This window comes from Manacus candei, unplaced genomic scaffold (genome assembly GCF_025592945.1).
Source record: "Manacus candei isolate 608988 ecotype Guabito, Panama unplaced genomic scaffold, ASM2559294v1 h1tg000061l, whole genome shotgun sequence".
In the NCBI taxonomy this organism is placed as follows: Eukaryota; Metazoa; Chordata; class Aves; order Passeriformes; family Pipridae; genus Manacus; species Manacus candei.
In genome coordinates, this window is record NW_026138109.1 from 7,882,290 (window position 1) to 7,905,973 (window position 23,684).

At 42.3% G+C, this 23,684-nt stretch overlaps 1 protein-coding gene across 6 annotated transcripts in view; it reads left to right on the forward strand.

Annotated features, from left to right (window-relative positions):
- Positions 1-23,684, forward strand: part of UBAP2 (ubiquitin associated protein 2) — a 75,278-nt gene that overhangs the window by 31,021 nt on the left and 20,573 nt on the right. For 5 of the 6 annotated variants that reach the window (XM_051804478.1, XM_051804481.1, XM_051804482.1 and 2 more), the window contains exons 5-8: positions 627-780; positions 2,499-2,576; positions 16,148-16,202; positions 17,336-17,439. In XM_051804478.1, coding sequence (XP_051660438.1) covers positions 627-780; positions 2,499-2,576; positions 16,148-16,202; positions 17,336-17,439 — 391 coding nt within the window. The remainder of the gene's footprint in view (positions 1-626; positions 781-2,498; positions 2,577-16,147; positions 16,203-17,335; positions 17,440-23,684) is intronic. The other variant, XM_051804483.1, reaches the window with a different exon arrangement.

Genomic DNA, 23,684 nt, shown 5'->3' on the forward strand with positions numbered 1-23,684 from the left:
ACATAGTTTTTCCTGTATTTTGCTGTGTGTGATGATCTATACCTGTTAAGAGTGGATGGTCTGGCTTACTATGCCCACAGTTTTCCCAAACTGTTGTTCTGTCATTCTTTCTTCTGGGACTTAAACTCTGGTATGTCTGGATAATAGTTTTTCTTTTTTCTGTTTTCTTTTTTGTGGTTTTTTTTCGCACTCCTTAGGCCACATACTTATTCTCATCACTCTTTTGCTCAGTGATACTTAAAAGGTTTTTTTTTTTCATTTCCTTATGAGAAAAAAATAGCGCTGTTCATGCTCCCTTGCTAGATTTGTGGATGTAGTTGAGAGGGAAACTTACTTGCCTTGCAGATGTTCTGCGCTGTGGTCGTATCCAGGCTTTCTTGAACTAGTAGAAATCTGCTATAGTCAGAAATACTTGGGATCCTCATATTCTCTTAGACAATTTAACTTATAAAACATGTTTCTTTCTCATCTATTTGCAAAAATACAGCCTGTGCTACCACTTACGTGATATTATGCAAATACCTGGGGATTTTTCCCCCATTAACTAGAGGGGTATGAGGTGAAATGTACATTGAGAGCTGTCTTCTGTTTTGACTGTTGTGTCTAATTCTGTTTTACCCAAATAGACCTCTTGGGAGACTGTAGGGGGAAAGAAGAAAAGCCTTGGAAAGGAATCTTCAGAAAACAAAGAGAACAGAGAGAAACGAGGGGACAGAGAAGTGAGTCGTGGACGGGGAAGTTCCAACAGACGGGGAAGAGGAGGCAGCCGTGGCCGAGAGTGTACGTACAGGGGTTCATTTTTAAAGATTTAGACACTTTTCTTGCAACTGGAACTCACTAAGTTAAGAGCAAGTGCTTACTGGAGCAAAGTCCATCTGACTGTAGCTCAGCGTTGAAGGGATCATAACTTGTTTGTGCCACAGGTATGCTTGACCTGTCTGTGTGACTTGGTTTTGGGATGGTCTGTACTTGTTCAAAGACACTCAGCTTAATTTAAGTCTCTGTTCTTGTTTGGTGAATTGATCTTGTAAAAATTGTTGTTCTTCATGTAAGTTTTAGAACTGACTCTTTGTAAGACTACTTGAGAGCAAGTATGTCGCTGCACAGCTGATACACTTTCTTGTTTCTTTTAATGAAATAATTATCCAGCTTTGACTCCATCTCCTTTTATGAGTGGGAGAACCTGAAGATGTTCTCATCTTCTCATAAGGGGAATGAAAACACTGGGATGATTATTTATCTCTAGCATGTATTTCTCACATAAACCAACGAAAGGTGAGTTTCTACAACAGAGAAAATTCATTGTTAGTTAAAACATTTAAAACTTTGCAACAGTTGCAGTAATACATTGTACAAAAGCAAACTGATGTTTCCAAGTTAGAATCACATTAAATCACCGTTGGATACACCATTGGATTGCTTTTTATCTAAGTTTTATCAGCATTATCAGAACTGTGTACCTTGCCTGTAAGGGCTGTACACCACATCGATAGATGACAAAAGGAAACAGAATGAATACAATGTTTAGTTTTCCACTTAAAAGCAGGGAAAATACTTACAATATTAACCAACTAATCTAATTCATAATTGAAATATAGTCAAATATTGTGCCAGTGTAGACATTGTGAATCTTTGTAGGATAGAATAATGTCAAGATGAAAAAATATTAATAAAATTTGCAGTTATGCTTAGAAAAGTTGAAATCAGATCCATCAAAGTGAAAGCAAGGGGCAAAATTTTTACCTGAGACAGATGCTGCTTGTCTCTTCTTGTAAATTGGAATTAAAAATATTTCAGATGGTCACCAAATCTTGATATTTTCTTCCCAGCTTTACATCCAAGCATTAACAATTTTATTTTTGCCATTAGAAGTTGTATAGTACAAAATCTCATCAGTGTTTTAAGAGGCCAGTCTTTTCTTTTTTTTTTTCCTCTTCAGGGAGCCACCCATATTTCAGAGTACCATGTCAGGAGTTTTCCACAACATAGTAAAGTTCCAGTGCTTTTCTAATTCCTTACCATCACCCAGTCGTCAACCCTCTGCTTTAAACATAGAGGAGAAATTTTTTAAGTTTCCCCGTTTGTACAGGGATCTGTAATGGGCAGAGAGAAGAGTTGGTGTTATTGGTTATCCCTTATTCTTTCACTGTTGTCAACCAGTGTATTATCAAGCAAACATAGGATGAGGCAGCTGTATTTCCTACCTCATTAAAGAGTTGAGGATGTAATTAGTTAAATAATGTAGGCTGCAAAACATGACACTTGTAGACTTGTATCTACTGAGGGACATTTCCTTCTTATTAGATATTTTGCTTCCTAATTGTCCTGTACAAAGTAAACATAGCTTGGTTCTAGCTAGGCCCCCAGAGAAGAGGGGTGACTGAGATGTGTTGACCAACCCACTTAAAAATCTGGCCTTTTCTTTTGGGGTTCAGGTTAAGCAGATTGCCTCATGTACGAGTCTCTAAAGCTTCTCTTAAGCTGTCCTCTCTCCACAGTTAGAGCTGAAGAGAATGGAGTGGACAACAATCAAGCAGACAGGCCTTCAGACCGTGGGAAGCGTGGCCGTGGGAGAGGTGAGATGGTGGCATTGGTGTGGGACTGGCACTGATTTCATGTCCGGAAACGGAACTCTCCATTTATTCCTTTAAGCACTTCTTCTTAAGCATTTTTTGGTAATCCTTTGGTTCCATAAACACTTCAGCCACCTTGAATTTGGGTACATCCCCCTCCCTTATCCCTTACCATTCCTTGGTCTCAGAACAACTTAGAAAAATTGACACAGATCACTTTTATGGTAGCTTCCTGTGTGGCAGGCTGCTGTGCCCTGGCTATGGAGATGGGCTCATGCACACCTCCTGTGCGTGGAAGTGCGCTGGGCTCCTCAGGATGTACCTTGGCAGCAGGAGAGCACAAGATTCCATCTGTATGGCTCTCAAGGAAGGATTTGATGTGTACTTGTGCCATTTCTTTGGGGTGGATCTGGTTGTCAGGCTTGCCTTCTGTTTGTGATAGCCAATCAGAGAAGGTACAAGCCACCTTAGAGGCTTTTTGCTGAGAGAAGGAATTTGTCATGGAAGACTTGATGAGGAGAACTGTGGAGAAGGAATACTGGGGAGTCTTAGGTACCACTCCAATCCTATCTTGTGGAAGAGATGGGATAATGGATTGGATGTGGAATCAAATGATGCAAAGTTGGTTTGGATTTTCGGAAGTTGGGGTGGAAAGAGGCTTGTTTTTCTTTAGAATAGGAGGAATGAAAATGAGTAACCCAGGTATGGTGTAGATTGTGCGTGGAAGTGGGTTTTGAATGAGTTAAATTGATAAAAGGTATAGCAGAGCTAATTAACGTACTTAATAAGTAACATCTGACTCAAGAAAAATTCTGCCTTCAAAGGACTCCCTTCTCTTGGGAAAATCCTGTAACAAGGCATTCAGAGGCAGGCACATCCAACTTCATTATCTCCAGATCTGCATCTTGAAGGAGTGGAAGGATACAAAGAAGTAGCTTTGAAAGGGTTGTGAGAATGTCTTGGTTGTGCCTGTGAATCAACAAATACCAAATCATTTGTGCAGAGAGGTAGCTTGGCATGGGAGGGTGTGGTATAGTTCACAGCTACAGTTTTTGGTATATTAGCACTTTAATAGATAGAATGTATGTCTTTCAGTTACTTGTTTTATAAAATAATCCTTTATTTTCAAATTATAAAGATAGGATTATTTTTTAAAAATTATTCTGTGAAACTTAGAGGTTGATTTCAGATGCGGTTTGTTTTTTGCTTTATAACATTATAAACTAGACACTGCTTTTGTTGTCAAAACTGTAGCTTTCTAGATGACTATCATATATCTCAAACTTCATCAGATCAAACTGACCTATCTGACTGAAGAAATAGAAACAACTTCAAACAATTTCTGTTCAGTGGCTTAGTATACGTAGTATTACTGTACCTCTCTACCAGATATTTTAGATTGTGCATTCCTGTGAGCAAAGTATCTTAATGAAGTGTCTCTGATAAACCTGTTGAACAACTACAGAATCATTGTATTACAAGTGTGTATATTCTGTAGCCGGAAGTACCTAATTAATTTTACAATGCAAGCTCTTGAAATCTGCAGGGAGTTGTATAAAGCTATGTAATTCAGTTCTCATAGTTTTGGGGATACATGACCTTCTTTCTTTGGATATTAGTAGAAAGAATAATAAAAAGCTTCCTGTCATTTCGTCCAGTAGTCTTTCTTTTCTGTTACACAGAATAGTCAAATATGGGATAACATACTTCACCTGAAAGTAAATAGATTGCTGGTAATCATCACAGAACCCTTTTTTAGAAATGTTTCATGCAGAGTGTGGGTGTGTGTGTGTAGGGATCTAGGCATTGGATATGAAATAAGGGGTCAGCTAATTATCTGAGCAACGCGCTGTCTCTCTCTCTCTATTTTAAGCTACCTTCCCAGTCTGGAGTTACCTTGCTGGCTGCTTTCTGAGGGAAGATTTGCTGGGCCGTCATATTACTGCTTCACTGTAGAACAACTTAATTTTAAGAAATTATAAGCACTGAAAATAGCAGAAATGTGATTGACACAGAGGTGATAATGTATTGTTTACTGAGGGGTAAAAGCCTTGAGACCTAGTATTTCAGCCTGAGTGCTGTAGGCAGTGGCTTCATTGTGCAGTAGATCTCCCAGTAATGACTGTGTCACATTCTTTGCAACTTTATGGGGTAGTAGGTACATGGAGTGCAAACACGGCTGCTTGCTGGTATGCAGGACATCAGGGATTTGAAGTTAGATGCAAATTACTGACGCATGAGCAGAAAGCAAAAATGTATCACAGGATGTGTTACAGGACACATCTGGTCTGTAATTGCTCTGTGCTTAATCTTGTTAAACCAGGCATTTAAACTTCATAATGGAAAGGAGTCAGTCAATATCTTGTTTTAAGATGACCTTCTCATATGTGCTTCTTTTCAGAACTAAATTTCTTGAATGAGCTTAATTTAGATGTAAGAAGTACTGTAATGGTGATATACAGTAATTGCATCAAAATGATTATATTTGTCAGTATCGCAAGACTGTCTAGAATGGAATCTCCTGTAGAAATTATAGAGTAAGATGGTTATGTCTTTAGGATTGTCAGCTCTTAAAAGTATTCCCTTGTTCGTGTTTTAATCAGCTGCAGTCTTATATTCAAAATGACAAACTTTACAAGCACAGGTTGTTTTTATGTGGCTGTTTTTTAGCGTTCTTGCATCTTCAGTTTTAAGTGCAGGTCTGGTTCTCCCACTGCCTCCACCCCATATTGAAAAGGATGTGGTAGAGCTAGAGAAGGCTTTTGAAGCTACTGGGAAGACTGCACTTATGGAGTGTGAGGAACAAGCAGATTAGGACTTCTGCCTGCAAGAGTGGGTGTATGATAGAGGTCTGTAAAATGTCTGTGGGGAAATCACCCAAGGTGATGAGGGAGCTGGTGGAAGAGCTCACCAAGCTGCTCTCCATCATCTACCAACAGTCCTGGCTCCCTGGGGAGGTCCCAGATGATTGGAAGTTGGCAAATGCCACACCCATCCACAAAAAGGGCTGGAAGGAGGACCCGGGAAACTAAAGATCCATCAGCTTGACCTCCGTACCTGGCAAGGTTATGGAGCAGATCATCCTAAGTGCAGTCACACAGCACCTACAGGATGGACAAGGGATCAGAGCCAGCCAGCACAGGTTTAGAAAGGGCAGGTCCTGTCTGACCAACCTGATCTTTTATGATCAGGTGACCTGTCTGGTTGATGAGGGGAAGGCTGTGGATGTGTCTACCTGGACTTCAGCAAAGCCTTTGACACCATCTCCTGTGGCACACTCCTGAAAAAGCTGCAGCCCATGGCTTGGACAGGGGCACTCTGTGCTGGATTAGGAACTGGCTGGAGGGCTGGACCCAGAGTGGTGGTGAACAGTGCTGCGTCCGGTTGGTGGTCGGTCACTAGTGGTGTCCCCCAGGGATGAATGTTGGGTCCAGTCCTGTTTAATATCTTTATTGACGATTTAGATGAGGGCATTGAGTCTACCATCAGCAAATTTGCAGATGACACTAAGTTGGGGGGGAGTGTCAATCAGCTGGAAGGCAGGAGGGCTCTGCAGAGGGACCTGGACAGACTGGAGAGTTGGGCTGATTCCAACAGGATGAGGTTGAACAAGACCAAGTGCCGGGTCCTGCACTTTGGCCACAACAACCCCCTGCAGTGCTACAGGCTGGGGACAGAGTGGCTGGAGAGCAGCCAGGCAGAAAGGGACCTGGGAGTTTGGATTGACAGGAAGCTGAATGTCAGCCATAGTGTGCCCAGGTGGCCAAGAAGGCCAATGGCATCCAGGAACAGTGTGGCCAGCAGGACTAGGGAAGTGATTCTTCCCCTGTACTCAGCACTGGTGAGGCCACCCCTGGAGTGCTGTGTCCAGTTCTGGGCCCCTCAGTTCAGGAAGGATATTGAGGTGCTGGAGCAGGTCCAGGGAAGAGCAACAAGGCTGGTGAAGGGACTGGAGCACAAGTCCTATGAGGAGAGGCTGAGGGAGCTGGAGTTGTTTAGCCTGGAGAAGAGGAGGTTCAGGGGAGACCTCATCACTCTCTACAACTCCCTGAAAGGAGGTTGTGCCAGGTGGGGGTTGGTCTTTTCTGTCAGGCATCTACCAGTAAAACAAGAGGGCATAGTCTTAAGCTGTGCCAGGGGAGGTTTAGGTTAGATATTGGGAAGAAATTCTTTACAGAGAGGGTAATCAGACATTGGAATGGGCTGCCCAGGGGAGTGGTGGATTCTCTGTCCCTGGAGGTTTTTAAGATGAGACTGGATGTGGCATCAGTGCCATGGTCTGGTAACCACAGCAGTAGTGGATCAAGGGTTGGACTTGATGATCTCAGAGGTCCCTTCCAACCTGGCTGAATCTATGATTCTATGTAATCAACTGCTCACTCCAAGCAAGTGTGCAAGAGAGCGAATATTAAATGGAATCAGTGAGTTACAGCTTCAAAGTGAACTTACAGAGGTGGTTCTTCATGTATGTAGTTAACCTGAGGAACTCCTTTCAGTAAGATGATGTGAGTGCAGGAAATGTACCCAAAAGAGACTTGACAATTTCCTCCTAAAAAAGAACCACGACAAGAAAAGGAAAAACGAGCAAAAGTTTTTGTATGTAAATTATATATGACTAAGGAAGTTGGAGCCACAAATAGTTGAAGACCAGGAGGGCATCCAAAGAAAAACTGCACTGTGGTTTCAGTTCGTGTGCTCTTCCCTAGATATCAAACTGACCATAGCTTATAATAGGATAGCAGGTAGGTGAACTTTTGGAATTGATTCAGCATAGAATTTGTTACAGATTCATGTGTAGTAATTCTCCTGGTTTGCCAAGGGAAGATGGTCTTGTTGCTTGTACTTCTGTTCTTCTATTTTCTTCCTCTTCATTATTCCAGAGTAACATGAGCGTGTCATAAATGTGGATGCTGACAGGGAATCTTTTTCTTACAAAACAGAAATAAAAATGAAAGGGAAAAATACTGTGTTTTAGTTCTGGACTCAAACAGCATGACAAGTAGCCTTCCAAATTTTGTTTTGTCTGCTGGCTGTATAAGAAAGTAAAGCTGCTTATCCTTTTCATTCTTTTCTGATTGTAGTCCAGTTTGTATTTTTTATCTCTTTTTTTTAAAAAATGTTTTTAGATAAGAAGTATCCTATTTATGCTATCCTTGAACAAATTGAGTTTCTGTAACCAGAATTGCATGTGTAAACATTCTCTTAGTATAAAAGCTTAGCCCAGTTGGCACAGGATATATTTTGGGTTTCCTTTGCCAGAACTAGTAAGGATGTTATTTTTTGTAAAACTTAAATGTCAAGCAGACCTTCTGGAGGTCACAGTATGAAGTCTGTTTGGTTTTGCTGTGGTTAAGAAACTGTGTCATGTACATTTTTTATTTTTTTGAGATTAACCGTAACTTAGTTTTAACAAGTTACCCATTTTCTTTTAAATATAATTTTAGAGATGAAAGTTTTCTGCACACGCATCTAAAAATGCTTTCTAGAGTACATGTGATGAATTGCTTCTAGCTTTATGATGACTAATAAAGACAAAAGTAATTTGAATCATTAAATGCAACTTTGGGATTTGTTTTGGTTGTATGGAATACGTAGAATGCAAAGTTTCTATACTTAGCCTCCTTATCTCTTAAGGCTTAAACCTCTGTCAGCTTGGTGTCTGCTGGGAGGATGGCTGGCTCTGCATTTCCAGAGCAGAGACCAGAGCAGGCTGTTCAGTTACTGTGTAGTCAGAGATAAGCACAAATCTAGGTATTGTCTGACCATCCAGTCTGCATTTTCTTTTCCTTTCAGCTGTTCTCTAGGCCTCTTAACCTTGAAGTAGCTTCCTCTAAACTCATCCAAGTTTTGAAATAAAGCACCTGTGTTGCGGTGGAAGGATTTAACTCTCCAAGCTGAGCAGACTGGATTTTATACAGAATAGACTATTAATTTAATGGGGTAGGCCCATCTGTGTTGTTCTTCTACACATCTTTCTCATGCTCCCATGTAGTGTGCATTTGTTTTAAGGGAAGAAATGTTGTGAATGTGGAGAGCAATTCTTTCCATGCATGAATGGTACCAGAATGGAGACTTGATTGTGTGATTATGAGTGTTTTGACCTCCCAGTAGGTTTTAGTGGAAACAGAAAATCTTGCCTCCCACCTGGGTTAGGTGTAAGTGTTGACTTTTCTAGAATTCATTCAAGAAAAGAAAAATGGCACCCATTTGGTGACCTGGTGTGCTGCTTACTGTGGGCTCATATCAGGGATGTCACTGAGACTGCCAGGCCTTGCACAGTCCACTGACTGTACCTGCTGTTGTTTCATGTGGGCTCCAGTGGTAGAGCCAGGAGCAGTCTGACCAGCATCAAGAAGGATGACAGAGCCCTGGGAGTAACCATAAGGGACTCTGGAGCACAGCTAGTTTTTTTCATCCATCCTTCCAGTCAAAAGGGCCAGTTGTACTTGGAGAATCAGCAGATGATTACAGGCCTGGTGCCACAGCCAGGGGTTTGCTTCTTAGCCTGTGGTCTTCTGGAGGCTGATGTGTTCCATCTGTCAGGGAAGGGGATGATTATCTTCAGTCATCATGGCCCCCCTAAGGGCAAATTGTACCTGACTAATCCAATGGCCTTCTATGATGGAGTGACTGTGCAGGGTTGGACTCTGATCCTTGTGGGTCCCTCTCAACTCAGCATATTCTGTGACTGCAACAGTCGAGAAGGGAAGACTGATTCATGTCATCTACCTAGACTCCTGTAAGGCCTTTGATGTGGTCCCACACAACATCCTTATCTCAGCGCTGGAGAGATAGGAATTTGGAAGGTGGTCTGTTTGGTGGATGAAGAATTGGCTGGATGGATACAGAGTGTTGTGGTTAATGACTCTGTGTCCAGGTGGAGGCTGGTGATGAGTGATGTCCTTCAGGGCTCTATCTTAGGACCAGTGCTCTTTGATATACGACATAATGAGGTTGAGGGCAAGCTGAGAGTTTGGGATGCCATCCAGAAAGCATCTGGAGAAGCTTGAGAAATGGGCCCATGGAATGTCATGAGGTTTAACAAGACCAATGCAAAGTGCTGTGCCTGGGTCAGGGCAATCCCAGACATGAGTACAGACTAACTTGGGGCTTCTTATTGATGAAAAGCTGGACGTGAGCTTGCAGCCCAGGAAGCCGTAGAGAGCAGGTCCATAGAGAGTACGAAAGATGTTCAGGGGGCTGGAGCACTTCTGCTATGAAGACAGGCTGAGAGGGCTTCTAGCACCTTCCAGTACCCAAAGGGAGCTTATAACAAGATGGAGAGAGACTTTTTCTATGGGCAGATAGTGATAGGACAAGGGGGGGACAGTTTTAAACTAAAAGGGGGAAGATTTAGATTAGATATTAGGAAGAAATTCTTTGCTGTTGGGGTGGTTGAGGCACTGGCACAGGTTGCCCAGTGAAGGTGTGGCTGTCTCATTCCTGGCATTGCTCAAGGCTGGGCTAGATGGGGCTTTGGGCAGCCTGGTCTAGTGGAAGGTGTCCCTCTCATGGCAGGGGGATTGGAATTGGAATGAGATGATCTTTAATGTCCCTGCAGCACCATTCTGTGGTGACTCATAGTCTTACCAGGCTGGTGAAGAGGGCTTTAAGCTAAAGTTACTGGTGAAGGGGAACCTCAGTTGATCCCAATTCTACCAGTTTGACGTGAGGGCCAGCAAGAGATGCTCAAACCCTGGAGAAGGATCTCAGGACAGCAGGACAGCAGCTGAGGGGCAGCACAAAGGAACTGCAACCCTTCCAGCCAGTAAGTTGTCTTCACTGGGGGCCCAGCACAGTTGCCTTTATGCAAATACAGAGCATGGGGAATCAACAAGAGGAATTAGAGATGCGTGCCTGTCTGAGGGCCACGATCTTGTTGGTGTCATGAAGATGTGGTGGGGTGGCTCCTTTGAGGGGAGTGTTGGAATGGAAGGATACAGCTTCTTTAGGAAGGACAGGCCCAGAAGAGGATGGGGTGTTGCACTCTATCAGTGACCAGCTGGCATACACGGAGCTCTGCCTGGGGATGGATGAGGAACCATATGAGAGCCTATGGGTCAGAATTACAGGGAGAGCAGGGACAGATGACATTACAGGGGGGATCTGCTACAGGCCTTCTGACCAGGAGGACTGAGTAGGTGAGGCTCTCTATAGACATATAGGAGTGGGATAATTCACAAACCCTGGTACTCATGGGGGACTTGAACAACCCCGAATGTGTTAGAAGGGCAACATAGCTGGGCACAGGCAATCTGGGCAGTTCCTGGAATGCATTGGTGATGACTTCCCTCTCCAAGTGATAGGTGGGCCAACGAGGAGACATGCTGTGTGGGACCTTCCTCTCACCAACAAGGAGGGGCTGGTGAGGAATGTGAAGGTCAAGGGCAGCCCGGGCTGCAGTGACCATGAAATCTGGGGGGCAGTGAGGAGAACACACAGCCAACTCACTGCCTTGGCCTTCAGGAGAGCAGACTTCAGCTTCTTCACTCTGAAGAAGAAGAGTGTCATGGGGTAGAGCTCTGGAGGGAAGAGGGGGCTCAGGAAAGCTGGTTAATGTTTAAGTATCCCTTCCTCCAAGCTCAGGAGCAGTTCATCCCAACAAAGAGACAGTCGGGCAAAAACACCGGACTGCGTGGATGGACAGGGAGCTCCTGGACAAACTCAGACATGAAAAGGAAGCCCACAGAGGGTGGAAGCAAAGACAGGGAGCCTGGGACTAATAGAGAGATTGTCTGAGCAGCCAGGGTTCTGGTTAGGAATGCTAAAGTTGTAATGTTGGGGAGAAAAGGAAGACTAGAGAAAATGTGAGCCCTTTCTGTAAGAAAATGGGAGACCTGGCTAACTGGGACAAGGAGAAGGCTGAGGTACTTAATGACTTTTTTTGCCTCAGGATCTTTACTGACAAGATCTCCAGCCATCTCAGTTGTAGAAGGGAGAGGCAGGACTTGGGAGAATGAAGAACTGCCTGCTGTAGGAGAGGGTCAGGTCTGAGACCATTTAAGAAATCAGAATGTAGATGTGTCTGTGAAATCTGACAAGATACATCCACAGGTCCTGAAGGAACTGGCAAAGGAAGTGGCTAAGGCACTATCCATTGTATTTGTTGAATGGTGAAGTTCCCACTCACTGGAAAAGAGGAAGCATAACCTCCATTTTAAAAAGGGAAATTAGGATGACCTGGGTAACTACAGGGCAGACAATTTTACTTCTGTACCTGGCAGGACAGTGGAGCAGATCCACCTGGAAACTATGCTAAGGCACGTGGAAAGTAAGGGGTGATAGGTGACAGCAAAACTAACCTAGACAAAAAAAAAGATGCAATCAGCATGGTAGCTGGGCACAACAGGGTTTTTTAGTGGCTTATCCTGTTGTAAAGGTGCGTGGTTTTCTGGCATTTGACAAGCCGGGAACTGGTCTGGAGAGCTGATCCAAAAGCGAACAAATACTGTTTTCTGGTAGTCGTTTGGTGCTCGCCCACTGGTAAGTGCAAAACTATAAGTGCAGGAAAGAGCAGAGCTTGTGATCACTGGTAAGGAAGACCACAGTTGTGGTGGTTCTGATTTAAATGGGTTTAAGTTACTGTGGGATTGCAGCCTCAGAATTTGGATCCTTGCTCTGAATTCTGGTGTGAAGCCTCATTTCCTCACTGACCTCTTAGTCACTGTTAAAAAGCATAAAATGTTTGCAGATACCCTGTGGGCATTCACAATTGCTTCATGGCTAACTTCTCTGTGTTAGAACACTGTGCCTTCTAATTGTTTTCAGACCATATTTTAATTTTGACAGCTGAGAGAAGTAACTTCCTCAGCGTGAGAAATTAAGAATATATTAGTGATCTGGTTGTGTCAAAGAGAATATCAACCCTTCCCACTGGCATTGTGTATTATGGACCATGATGTATGACCATGTGTTTGAGTTAGGGTGGTATTTCAGTGGTCAGTACTTACTGTCCTATGTTTTGAGTTAATTCTTTGTTAAGTGTCTCTTCTAGCTTTGAGTTTAGTGTTAACTCCACTGGTTTGGTACGTCCCTTTTGTCTTCATTAGAATGCTTTTTATTGCATTTGTTGAATAAACTTAATTTCAGTTTTGACAGAAAGCACAGACACAGCTTTACAAAATTAAGGGAATCTCCTTGAAATTCAAGTTCAGGATTAATGTTCAAAGTGATCCGGCATAAAAAAAATGCCTTTCTGGCTAGTAGTCTAAGACTGTGCATGGAACTTCAGGAACAACATTATTTCTTTTCAACAGTTTATAAAATTGTAAGAGGTTCTTACTGGTGTTTTTAACTAGTAGTTTATTGTGTCCATGATGGTATGGTATCTTGCATATGTCTTGCTTGCTGAAATGTCATCTTCTGTTTAAAGTGGGTTGACCCTGGCCAGATGCCATGTACCCACTTAAGCCACTCTCTCACTCTCCCTCTGCAACTGGACAGAGGAGAGAGAAAAAAACAGCTAAGGATTCATGAGTTGAGATAAGAACTGGGAGAGGTCACTTACTGATTACCTTCACGGGCAAAACAGACTTCAAGTGGGGATAGTACTTCAGTTTATTACTAACAGGATAAGAGCCAAAGAGTGAGAAATAAAACAATCCTAAAAACACGTTCCTTCCACCCCTCCTTCCTTCCGTGTTCTCCCTCCTCCCCACCAGCAGTGCAGGGGGACAGGAATGGGGGTTGTGGTCAGCTGTTGGTTCTGTCACTGCTCAGGGAGAGGAGTCCTTCCCCTGCTCCCGTGGGGTCCCTCCCATGGGAGACAGTCCTTGATGGACCTCTCATCCCATGGCAATGGATGTTGTCCATCCCTTGGGCAGCAGCTCTTCCCAACCTGCTGTCCCGTGGGTCACTCCTCCATGAGGTGCAGTCCTTCATGGATGAGCTTTATTGACGTGGGTCCCCCACAGGGGCCACAAGTCCTACCCAGGAAAAACCTGCTCCGGTGTGGGCTTCCCTCTCTGTGGGCTGCAGGTCTCTGGCAGGACCTGCTCCATCTTGGGCCTCCCACGGGGTCACAGCCTCCTTCATGCATCTACCTGCTCCAGCATGGGCTCCTCCATGGGCTGCAGGGGGGTCTCTGCACCCTGAAGGTCCTCCATGGGCTGCAGGGGCACAGCTGCCCCACCATGGTCTGCACCACGGGCTGCAGGGCCTCAGCTCCAGCCCCTGGAGCACCTCCTACCCCTCCTTCTGCACTGCCCTTGGTGTCTACATTGTTGTTCCCATATTCTCACTCCTCTCTTCCCTGGTGGGAATTCTTTCTGTTCTTAAGTATGTTATCACAGAGGCATTACTATCACTTCTGATTGTCTTGGCTTTGGCCAGTGGCAGGAAGTCTGTCCTGGAGCTGGCTGGCATTGGCTCCACCAGACAGGGGAAGCTTCCAGCAGCTTGTAGCAGAAACCACCCCTGTAGCTGTCCCTGCTACCAAAACCCAGCCACAGAAACCCACTACATGTGCTGAGATCGTTCTTTCAGGCTTTTGCACTTGGATGAGTGGGGAGACTTACCTCCTTTACAAAAATCTGTTTCTTCTTTCATCGTAGCTGTTCCAACTATCTCTCTGTACTGAATATCTGATTGCTTCACTCAAAAATATTTTTGCTTGACTGTTTCTGTGTTTTGCAGCGCCCAGTTGAACTTGTACCTGAGGTTGTCAGAAAACTGTTGATCTTGCTTCTGTGCAATCTCAGTAAATGGTGTTTAATGCTGTATTAGTGGCAGTAGGATGTAATTTTTTTATGTGGTGACCCCCACCATGTCCCCAGGTAACCTTGTGTAGCTGGTTCTACTCTTAAAAAAAACCCTGCCTGACAAAATCCAGAGTGCTCTGAGTTCTCTGCACCTGGGAGCTGTGACCCTTTAATACCGTGGAGCAGCTTCCCAGATTGGGGATTTTAGATGGACAAAGGAGAGGAGCAGTAGAAGAGGTAGGCTGAGCAAGGGAGTACAAAGGCCAAGTTGGAAGCAGTTGGGTATGACCGGGCCTGGAGCACTCTTCTTTATGGCAAAGAACACGTGAGCTTGGTGAAGAAGTGTGACAAATCCCAGGTTACAGCAGTTGTTGCCTCTTTCCTAACCTCTGTCTGCCTTCTCTGCATTCAATTGTGAAAAGAGAGCAAAGAGGGGAAAATAATGTAGAGATAGAAGAGCTGACCAGTGCCAGACTTCAGCTATTCTGTATTCTTGTCCCAAAAAATACTGTATGTTGCTGCAAGGGAATCATTCCTCTGCTTATTTCATCCTGCTACTTTGGTGCTCCTAAGAAGTCCTTGAAAAAGTAGGTCTAGAAATGTCTTTTTAACACTTGAACAGTGAACTGGGACAAGGGGAAGAACTAGTGGTGAGAGCAGGGAATGGAAAGTCATTAAAATAGGAACTTAATTCCTAAACTGGTTTTACCATGTCTTGGTGCTAATGTTCTTACTCAGTTCAGGTGGTCCCCTGAAAATAAGAGGTAATTCTGATCCAACTTTAAACAGCCTGTCATGATGTTTGGACACCAGCATACTGGTGATTTAGGATTATAATTTTTGTGCTCTGGCAAACTTGCAGTTGCCTGGTAACTTATAATTACCACCTAATTTTGTCATTAAAATAAACTTTGTTTTTTGTTCTCTGACTGTAGCTCTTGGCCTCTTCCTGTTCTTGTCATACAAAATAGTATGCATAGTCTTCCTCAAAAACAACCCAACAAATTGGAAAAGCCTCGGATAAAACCCCTAAAAAGGGATGGGGGTGAAATGTATGCAGAAATATGCTGCATTTAAGAAGTACTTGCTAACATTTTTTATAGACATTTGCTTTATGGATTGTTAAGTAACACACAAATTTTCATGCCTTGCATGAATGGAATGTGCAAAAATAAAGCCATTCAGTGTATCAGATTAACTGAGGCTGGTAATCAAAATTGAAGGCAACAAATACTTGGTTTTGTTAAAATAGAAATGAATATTCCTGTGAATGATAACAGGGAAGCTGAGGAATTTGAACTGGGTAATTTCCTTGTCAGTAGCTGTGATTAAGGGGGAAGCAGAAGAAATGTGTGGTCACTGGTTGGCAGAAGCAGAGGAGGATAGGGATGGACAGGTAGTCTGAGTCAGAGAAGGAAAACAAATGGAGTATTTCAACTTTGTCCTCACACAGATAAGGACAGAGAGGGAATTTCTTGAGCGATCAGGGTATGCAGGGAGGCTTGGATTCCAGGGTGTCCTAGGCAAGAGTGAGAACAGTAGAGACAAAGCTTTGGAAGACATCTGTTGATTTGGCAGTAGCAGTCTTTGGGGTGAGTCTTTAGGTAAGTTCTTTTATTGACATTTGGAGCTACTTCACGAGACACAGAAAGATGGCAAGGAATTGCAGGTCCTGCTAAAATGGGTGGTCTTAGATGAACTGTGTCTTATTTGTGTGTGTTAGGGAAACAAGTTCTGTGCAGGAATTTGGGAAGTAAATGATATTTAACTTCAGTTATAGTAGTTTTCTTGTTCAACCGTGGCATTCTCTAATGTGACAGACTAGTGACCGGTGGCTCCTCTGCTGTTGCTGTTAAATGGTGTTTTCTCTCCTAGGGTTTGGACGTGGCAGAGGGAGAGGAGCGGGGAGGTTTTCAGCCCAAGGCATGGGGTAAGAAATATGCAGAGCACAGATTTTGGCAAGGATCAAACTCAGTGGCAATATTAAATGACAATGTTGCCACTGTATGTATGAATATTGCTGTATGTTTGATAAACCAATATGGATTCAAAAACTGACAAATCTCTTAGATGATGAATGGAACATTTTTGTCTTAAACCAGTATTTCAAACTAGGCACCCTTATACAAACGTAATGTATGTTTACTCAGTGTTAATATCTCAGACTTGGAGAACAATACCTGCCATCGGTACCAGCCACATAGTGCCTTGGAGGCTGAAGGTTGTGTTGTGTATTTAGTCTTAGACCAATTCAAAATGAGATTCATTTCAGTGTAATGTAGAATGTGCAAGTTCTGTATAAAACTAGAAAGCAGAGATTCTAAACTTCCTCCTGTTTTTGAGGTTTCATGCATTAACTGTTTGGACATACATGGACCTTAAAACAGATGATTGAGAAGAAGTTACTCAGCAGCTTAAAAGTTTGTTCTCAATTTTGCTGGAATAACTTGCTTTATAGAAACATAGCCTCCACTACTTTCACTCAGTGTTTGCCTTTAATGGCACTTCATGTAAAAATCAGTGATGTCATGATGAACAGAAGGCTTTTTCTACTTCACTAATAATCCTTCTTGTTCATACTTGTAGGTGAAGAAACTGAAAAGAGGTTTTTCTTCAATAATCCTTTTTCACCTTTTAGCTGCATCTGTGTATTTTGGCGTTGGGTGTCCTGGGCAGGTCTAGTGCTCTGGAAGGACATGATACTGGTTACTTGTCAGTCAGCCATGTGCTGAGTAACTTACCAGCAGAGAGGGTCTTATAGGTTTTTTTGTGTGTATAAACTAATGCTTTGTAAGACTGGGAGGGGTAGGTATGCTGTTAACTGCTTTTTCAGGAATTGCTTTGGTTCACTTTCTCTACGGGAATTTTGTTTTCCAGTCTCCTCACTTTTTTTCTCCTTTTCTCTTTTCTCCCTTTTTTATCTCTGTCTGCTCATAGAAAAAAAAATTTTTTGAAGTGAAATTGAGATGTTAAATCTAGTACAACTTCAGCTAAAAAGATGACACTTGTGCTCATTGAATGACCCGTGTGTTCTCTTCCATTTCTTAACTTTTAAAACTCTAGGACATTTAATCCTGCAGACTATACGGAATCTTCTGCCACTGATGGCTTTGGGACAAAATCAGAGATTTGGGAGACTGTTCAGAATGATGCAGATGATGGAACTGGTAAGATGCTTCAAGAAGTGGAAGGACTGGAATGAAGACCTGTAGCAAATTGCAGTTAAAATAATCATTCTGCTAGTGTTCACTTAACTTCTGACAATGTGACTCCTTCTTCTGTGACAGATATTAGTTCATTTTTATAGTTAAACTGCTGCTGATGTGCAGAGCACAGAGCTTGTGTGTCTCTCTGGTAAGAATGAAGGGAAGGCATTGTGCAATTTTCTTGTTCTGGTACTAACAAACTCTTGAGAGACAAAGGAATTTGAAGAGTCACTGGAAGAACCGTGTATGTGAAGAACTGTTTAGATACTGCTTAAGATCTCACCTAATGTAATTAAGGAGCATAAGTCCTACTAGAAGTGATTGGTCCACAGGCATTAGGTAATGGGGTATAAATATCCAAGAAGAAAAAGAAAAGAAAAACAGTTTACAGATATGAATTCACTCAGTGACACTGGAAACCCCATCTCTGCAACGCAGAAATGTAAGGATGTGAGTCTCTGGGATGGAGGAGAGTTCCAAGGTCTGCCATCTTTGAAGAGAAGAATTAATTAACAAAACACGAGTAGGCACTTGAATAGAAGCCAAAAAGCTGTTGGCTTGTCTGATGATAGAGGCAGCTCTGTGTTTCTGTATGATGTTTCCAGTGAGAAGTACACACTCCAGCTAAAGGCAAGAGACAGAGAGAGTTTGGAAAGGAACCACTTAGCAGTGTTCTTGTGGTGATTCAGAAATGAGGTGGGTGACCTGCTTATCTGTGATTGGGAAAATAGGATACCTTACTGCTTCCTGTGTTCTGTGGAGATGAAGACAGGAAATCCTGTGTCAGGATGGTGTAATTAATGCATGGTTTTGTCGGCACTTGAGAACCCTTGAGGGAGAGAATTTTTTTTAACTGCAGCAATGGGTAACTCTTCTGGTCTCTTTGTTGCTGAAGCCTACTTGGGTGATTTTTCATCAACCCCTGTGTCAAGTGTGGAGGGAGATCCTGGAGGCCAGTGCTCTGTTGAGCTCTGCTCTGAGCTGCTTGAGATGCAGCTTTCTGAGCTTCATATGAACTGTTTCCCACTTAACCAGAGAAGGCAATGACAGGCTCAGAGTTTAGGATGGCTTATTAAGCAGCTGTCTTGTCACTCTGAGTGCCTTCTGGTCCAGCGTGGAAGAGTGGCCTTGACTATATTAAGTTATTAATGGGATCATTCTTGCCAAATATGGCATCTTTCCAAGGAATTACTTTTGAAATTACTTGGTACTGTAGCATAAACAGAAACGCACCTTTTATTTTCACTGATGTTAGTTTTTCAAATAAGGAGTACACCTAATGTCTTGAAAATTCCTCTTGGAATTCTTATATTTTTGTTTGCTATTGGTAGCAAGGGACAGGGTATGTCGTCACAAGCATTGCAGAAGCAGTAAGGTTAACTAGTTAAAAAAAACCTATAAGAAAGGTACAAGGAGACTGGACCAGAGATAGAGAATCACTGGTTTGTTTCTAGTGATAGCAGCTCTATGGTTGTGGCTTAAACACGACTTGTGCTCCACTTCCAAAGTATACTCAAATGTTTTGTGACCCTCCCTGCTAACTCAGAGTAGCCTTCGTGTGCTTCTCTCATGACAACCTCTGTTACTTGTAGGCATCTCCTCAGTCTTCAGTAATGGAAGAATTCTGCCTAGGAATAAGAGTAGCTTTGTGTGGGTAAACAGATCCCTGTGAGAGTATGAGCGTGTCTGCATGAGGAGTGTGCTGCTGAGCAAACAGACTGGTGGAAATTCAGAGGTCTAGTTGACGTGCGTGTTGCCTAAAATAGAAAATACTTTCTGGACAATATTAGTGTAGGTAAGGCAGAAAACAGTTCTTTTAATAAAGCACTTTATGCTGCAGCAAATACATAAAGTGCATGTGAGTGTCTAGGAGTTCTACAGTTTTATAGTACTAATCCATCCAGTCTGAGAACTGTCTGTCCCAGGACCTCCCCAGATATGCCCCCCTGGCACACCACCCCAGAACTGAGTTGGAGGCCTCAAGACTCCTTTCTTCCTCATCTTCCTCATCCTCTCAGTCTTTGGAGTTCCTCCCAGGTTTCTGGGCCATCAAGGTTGCTTTGGCTACAGTGATATTATTCCAGTCCAGGTGCATATCCCAAACAAGATGTGCTTGCTAGAGTCTTTTCCCTTGAAAAGAACATTAAATAAAACCTGAAGAATTTAGAAAATTTGATATGAAGCATAATAACAGGGTTTGGTAACTGTCAACTGCTATTCTAAAGTGTTAGAGACTATACAGCCATACTAAAAATCCATATTTGCTATAAATCTTAAGAATCCTAAGGCATCATGTGGAACTTCTTTTGGGATGTTGAGTGTGTTTTTGCTGTGTGCATGTTCCCAAGAACCTCACTGAAATTCAGTAACACAGCTTAAGGCATGTGTGGAAATTTTTAGGGAGTATGGTAGGGAGAAAGAAGGTGCGAGAAAGCATTTGTGAATTGTCAGTTTAATGGTTCTTAAGGGTATGTGAATGAATGAGTGTCACTGTGGGAACTTCCCACAAAATGACTTGGTTGGTGGAAATTTAAAGTAAACTTGGTAAGTGTGACTGTTCTTTTTGGGGGTTAAATATCTTTTTCTTGCTAGTCTTGATTTACTTTCAGTGCAGATGGAAAAGGCACCATAGCTGACAAAACAAAAATGTCTCTCTGAAGAGTGTTTTATTTTGTAGTGTTGCTTCTTTACACAAGCTCTCATAATATCTAAAAGAAGTCCCCCAGCCAAAAGGAATCTCATTAAAAAGAGTAGGATTTAAAATTGAATCATTTAGTTTTGTCCAAGTGGGAAGCACTTTCAACCTTGTGATGGAAAGCATCTTGAGGGTTTTTAGAGGAGGCTGCAGCTGGGGTAGTAGTTTTAAAGCAGAAGAGAGCACTGGGAAGGAAGATGGAAGCAGTGGTAGAGGGGAAAGAGTGGAAGACAAGGTCTGGACTGGTAGGTTGCACAAAGCTGAGCATGATTTGACTTGTCAATCCCAAATATTAGTTTTCAGGTTTTTTTCCCCCTACATTTACAGTGCTGTTATGTTAGTTACAAATCAACAGGCTCAGTTAAGTTCCCAATATAGAGTTACTAAAGATTTGAATGTGGGAGTCATATATATATCCATAAAGTTTTAAGTAGATTTTATGGATGCCAGGTAAGAATTTACACAGAAGAAGAGCAGGTTGGAAAATCACTGTCATTATTCCTCATTACGCAGTCCCAGTTCTTATTTCATCTAAAAAGAAAGGAAACAATATTAGCTCATACTAGACACTTAAAAAAGTACTGCCTGTCATCTGCAGTTACATTAAAGAGGAGATAGCAGGGCAACTGCCTGGAGAAACAAACCCAATGTGCTGATCAGAATGTTTTCTGAAGACACCATGCAAATACAAACTCTCTGTGGATTCCGAGTTATTTACTAAGTAATTCCTCTTTTAGCCAGTGCTGAGGAATTATAAATATCAACACTTTCATTAAATATACACCGTATGTTTCTGTCATATGTGCTCTGAAAGTGCTCTAGAACCTCATATCCTGAATTGCTGCCAGAAGAATCACAGTAGGTTCAGTGAAGCGTGTTTTAGGTGCACCATTGTGTAATCCAGTAGAAAATCTAACAGGGTTTTGTGGAGGTGAAATTTAAGTGTTGTTGGTTGAAATACAGAGTAAAGGGCAAATCTTTAGCAGTTCATAATGTTTGAGTTTGATTGTATTCCAAATAATATAGCATCCTTATTTATATAGAAGTAACATGCAGATGAAAGGCAAAGACAAAGGACAGGTGGGGAGAAACAAAATGACCAATCCTCATCCAAAAGGGAATAAACCTGAAGAGTATGATTCATCTCTTACCTTCTTTGGAATGTACCAGGGCAGTGGGAGATCCTGAGTGAAAATCACAGCAGTTCTTATAAATAAGTTATGTTGGAGTTGCTTACTTCTCAAAGCAGGTTATAAAAATGGCATTGTGTTCTGGTAATTTATGGGTGCCTCTACTTTGGTATAGTTTCATAAACTACACAAAAAAACTTCCTTTATCATCGTAGTTATGAGCAGCCTTAAATGACTCTGAAACTGAAGAACGACAAAAAAAATAAATCATAATGTAACTGTCAAGAGGGAGGAAGGGAATTGTGTTGCTTGGAAGTTATGAGGAAGTTGGTATTTGGGTTTGTGGTTTTGTGGGGTTATTTTGTTGTTGTTTTTTTTTTGTTTTCTTGTAGTTCTGTAAAAGTCATAACGAACCTTCAGGTCATTCTAGAACGTGAGTGTAATCCAGAAAGAAAGAATTAGTACGTTAAGTTCAGCATAGACCAAGATAAATTTATTTTAGGGCTAAAGTCAGTGTCTGATTGTTCAAAGAAAGGAAAAAAAGTAAATAGTCTGACAGGAAGAGAGGAATTGGAGGAAAATAACTGAAGACTTACCAAAAAACTTGTATACTTTTTATTAGCTTTATAACTTTCTAAAACTGAACTTGTTACAAGGAGAAGCAGTGAAGAGTCACAGAGAGCCATCTAGGTTGAAGCTGGTATGACAAAGATTCTTGAAAAACGCATAATTCTGGTGAAAAACAGAGAACTGTTGAATTGTGATGCTTTACAAGGCTTGGTAGAAAGGTTGGGAAGAGGATATATGGAATTGCAAAAATGCCAGCGTGGATTTTGAACTAAAAGGAAATTGATGTGCCTGTGGCAAGATTTGACTTAGAAATCCCATCAATAGGAGGAAAACATTAGCAAACTGGATTTAGTGCAGGGAAGAGCAGTGAAATTGACACGGGAAGGACTGAGTTAGGAAGGAAGAGTGTTAATAAATTTAAGTAATAAACTTGGCAGCTTGGGTAAACTAATAAAAGGGTGAAGAGTTGTGCTTGGTATTTAAAAAGAGTAGATGCTCAGAACTCCTAAGTAGGAGCAACAGATAAATCTTTAAATTGAATGTCAGGAAAACATCACAAGTATTATTCCAAGCAGGTTCAGTTTCCCAGAGGTGGTGGGGAATGCTCAAGAGTCGGACTTGATTTGTCTGAGCTCTTTTTGTGATTATTTCATTAGACTCCAAGCTCTGTCGTTAGTGGTCTGACACCAGCACAAGGTTTGTCTTCTAGGGGCAGGCCTTGCAGTCACTGATGGGAGATAAGTACAAGCAGGGCAAATACCAGGATCTATTTCTTTAAAGAAATATCAAGGAAGGGATTTTGTGCTGGTCAGTGGAAAGGAAAGAAAATGGACTGTTTCTCTAAAAACTGCTGCTCATTGGGCTTTTTCTCCTTTTCAGAATTTCTATAGAAATGTGTGGATTAGTCTAGAAATTTGAGGCATTGTAGTGCTGTACTCAGGTGTGGTTATTAGTTACCAGCGTGTAACAACATCCTGATTAGGGGCTGTTTGCTAAAATGTGAGCACAGGATATCTCAGTCTCTGAAACTCTTATGTTGCCCCACAGAGCAGATGTTACCTTGCTCAGGACATGCCAAATAGTTTTGGATTCTAAGGTATAAAAACCCCTTCTCTTCTCCCCACCATATGTAACTTTGTGGTCGACCTGATCTCCTCACTGGATTAGTGAGGTCCAACCCTCCTCTGCCACAAACCGCTTGTTTTTTGAGGTGTACAGAAGAAAATACTAAGGCAGTGGTGGCATTGGTACAAGGTGGATTTGATGCGGTGTTCAGGGTGGGATTGTATCTTGATTAATGTGTCTCAGAGGGTTCCTGATTAAGTGAAAGGAGGTGATTGAAACAGCCAGTTCTTTTGCTTTTGTACTTGATCAAGAGTGCCGGTGGCAGTAACGTTGGTGCTCGTGTTTTCTTTACTTGTGGTTGTGTACTTTAAACAAAGGCTCTGGTCGTTCGTGGGATAACCTCTCTTGTGCTTTCACTGGTGGGCCTTCAGTCCCTTTATTGTTCTTGCATGTCTGTGCCTGCTGTTTCCTAAGGGAAGGGATCAGGTTCTTTCATCCACAGGGTTGTTTCTTGTAGTTCTCCTGTTTCTGCAGGCTGTGGACTGTGTGCTGTGCTCCAGTGTTCGCCAAATAAACTCTACCACAAGCTACAGGAAGAAGTGTTTGTAGCTATAGTGGAAACTTAAAGACTTTTTTGCTGCCATTATAAGAATTGTACATGTTTTAAAATAACATTGAGGGATTGGAGTTCTGCTCTGAGGAGAGAGTTAAAAGGTTGGAAAGGAGCCTCCGGAGGCATAGCTTGG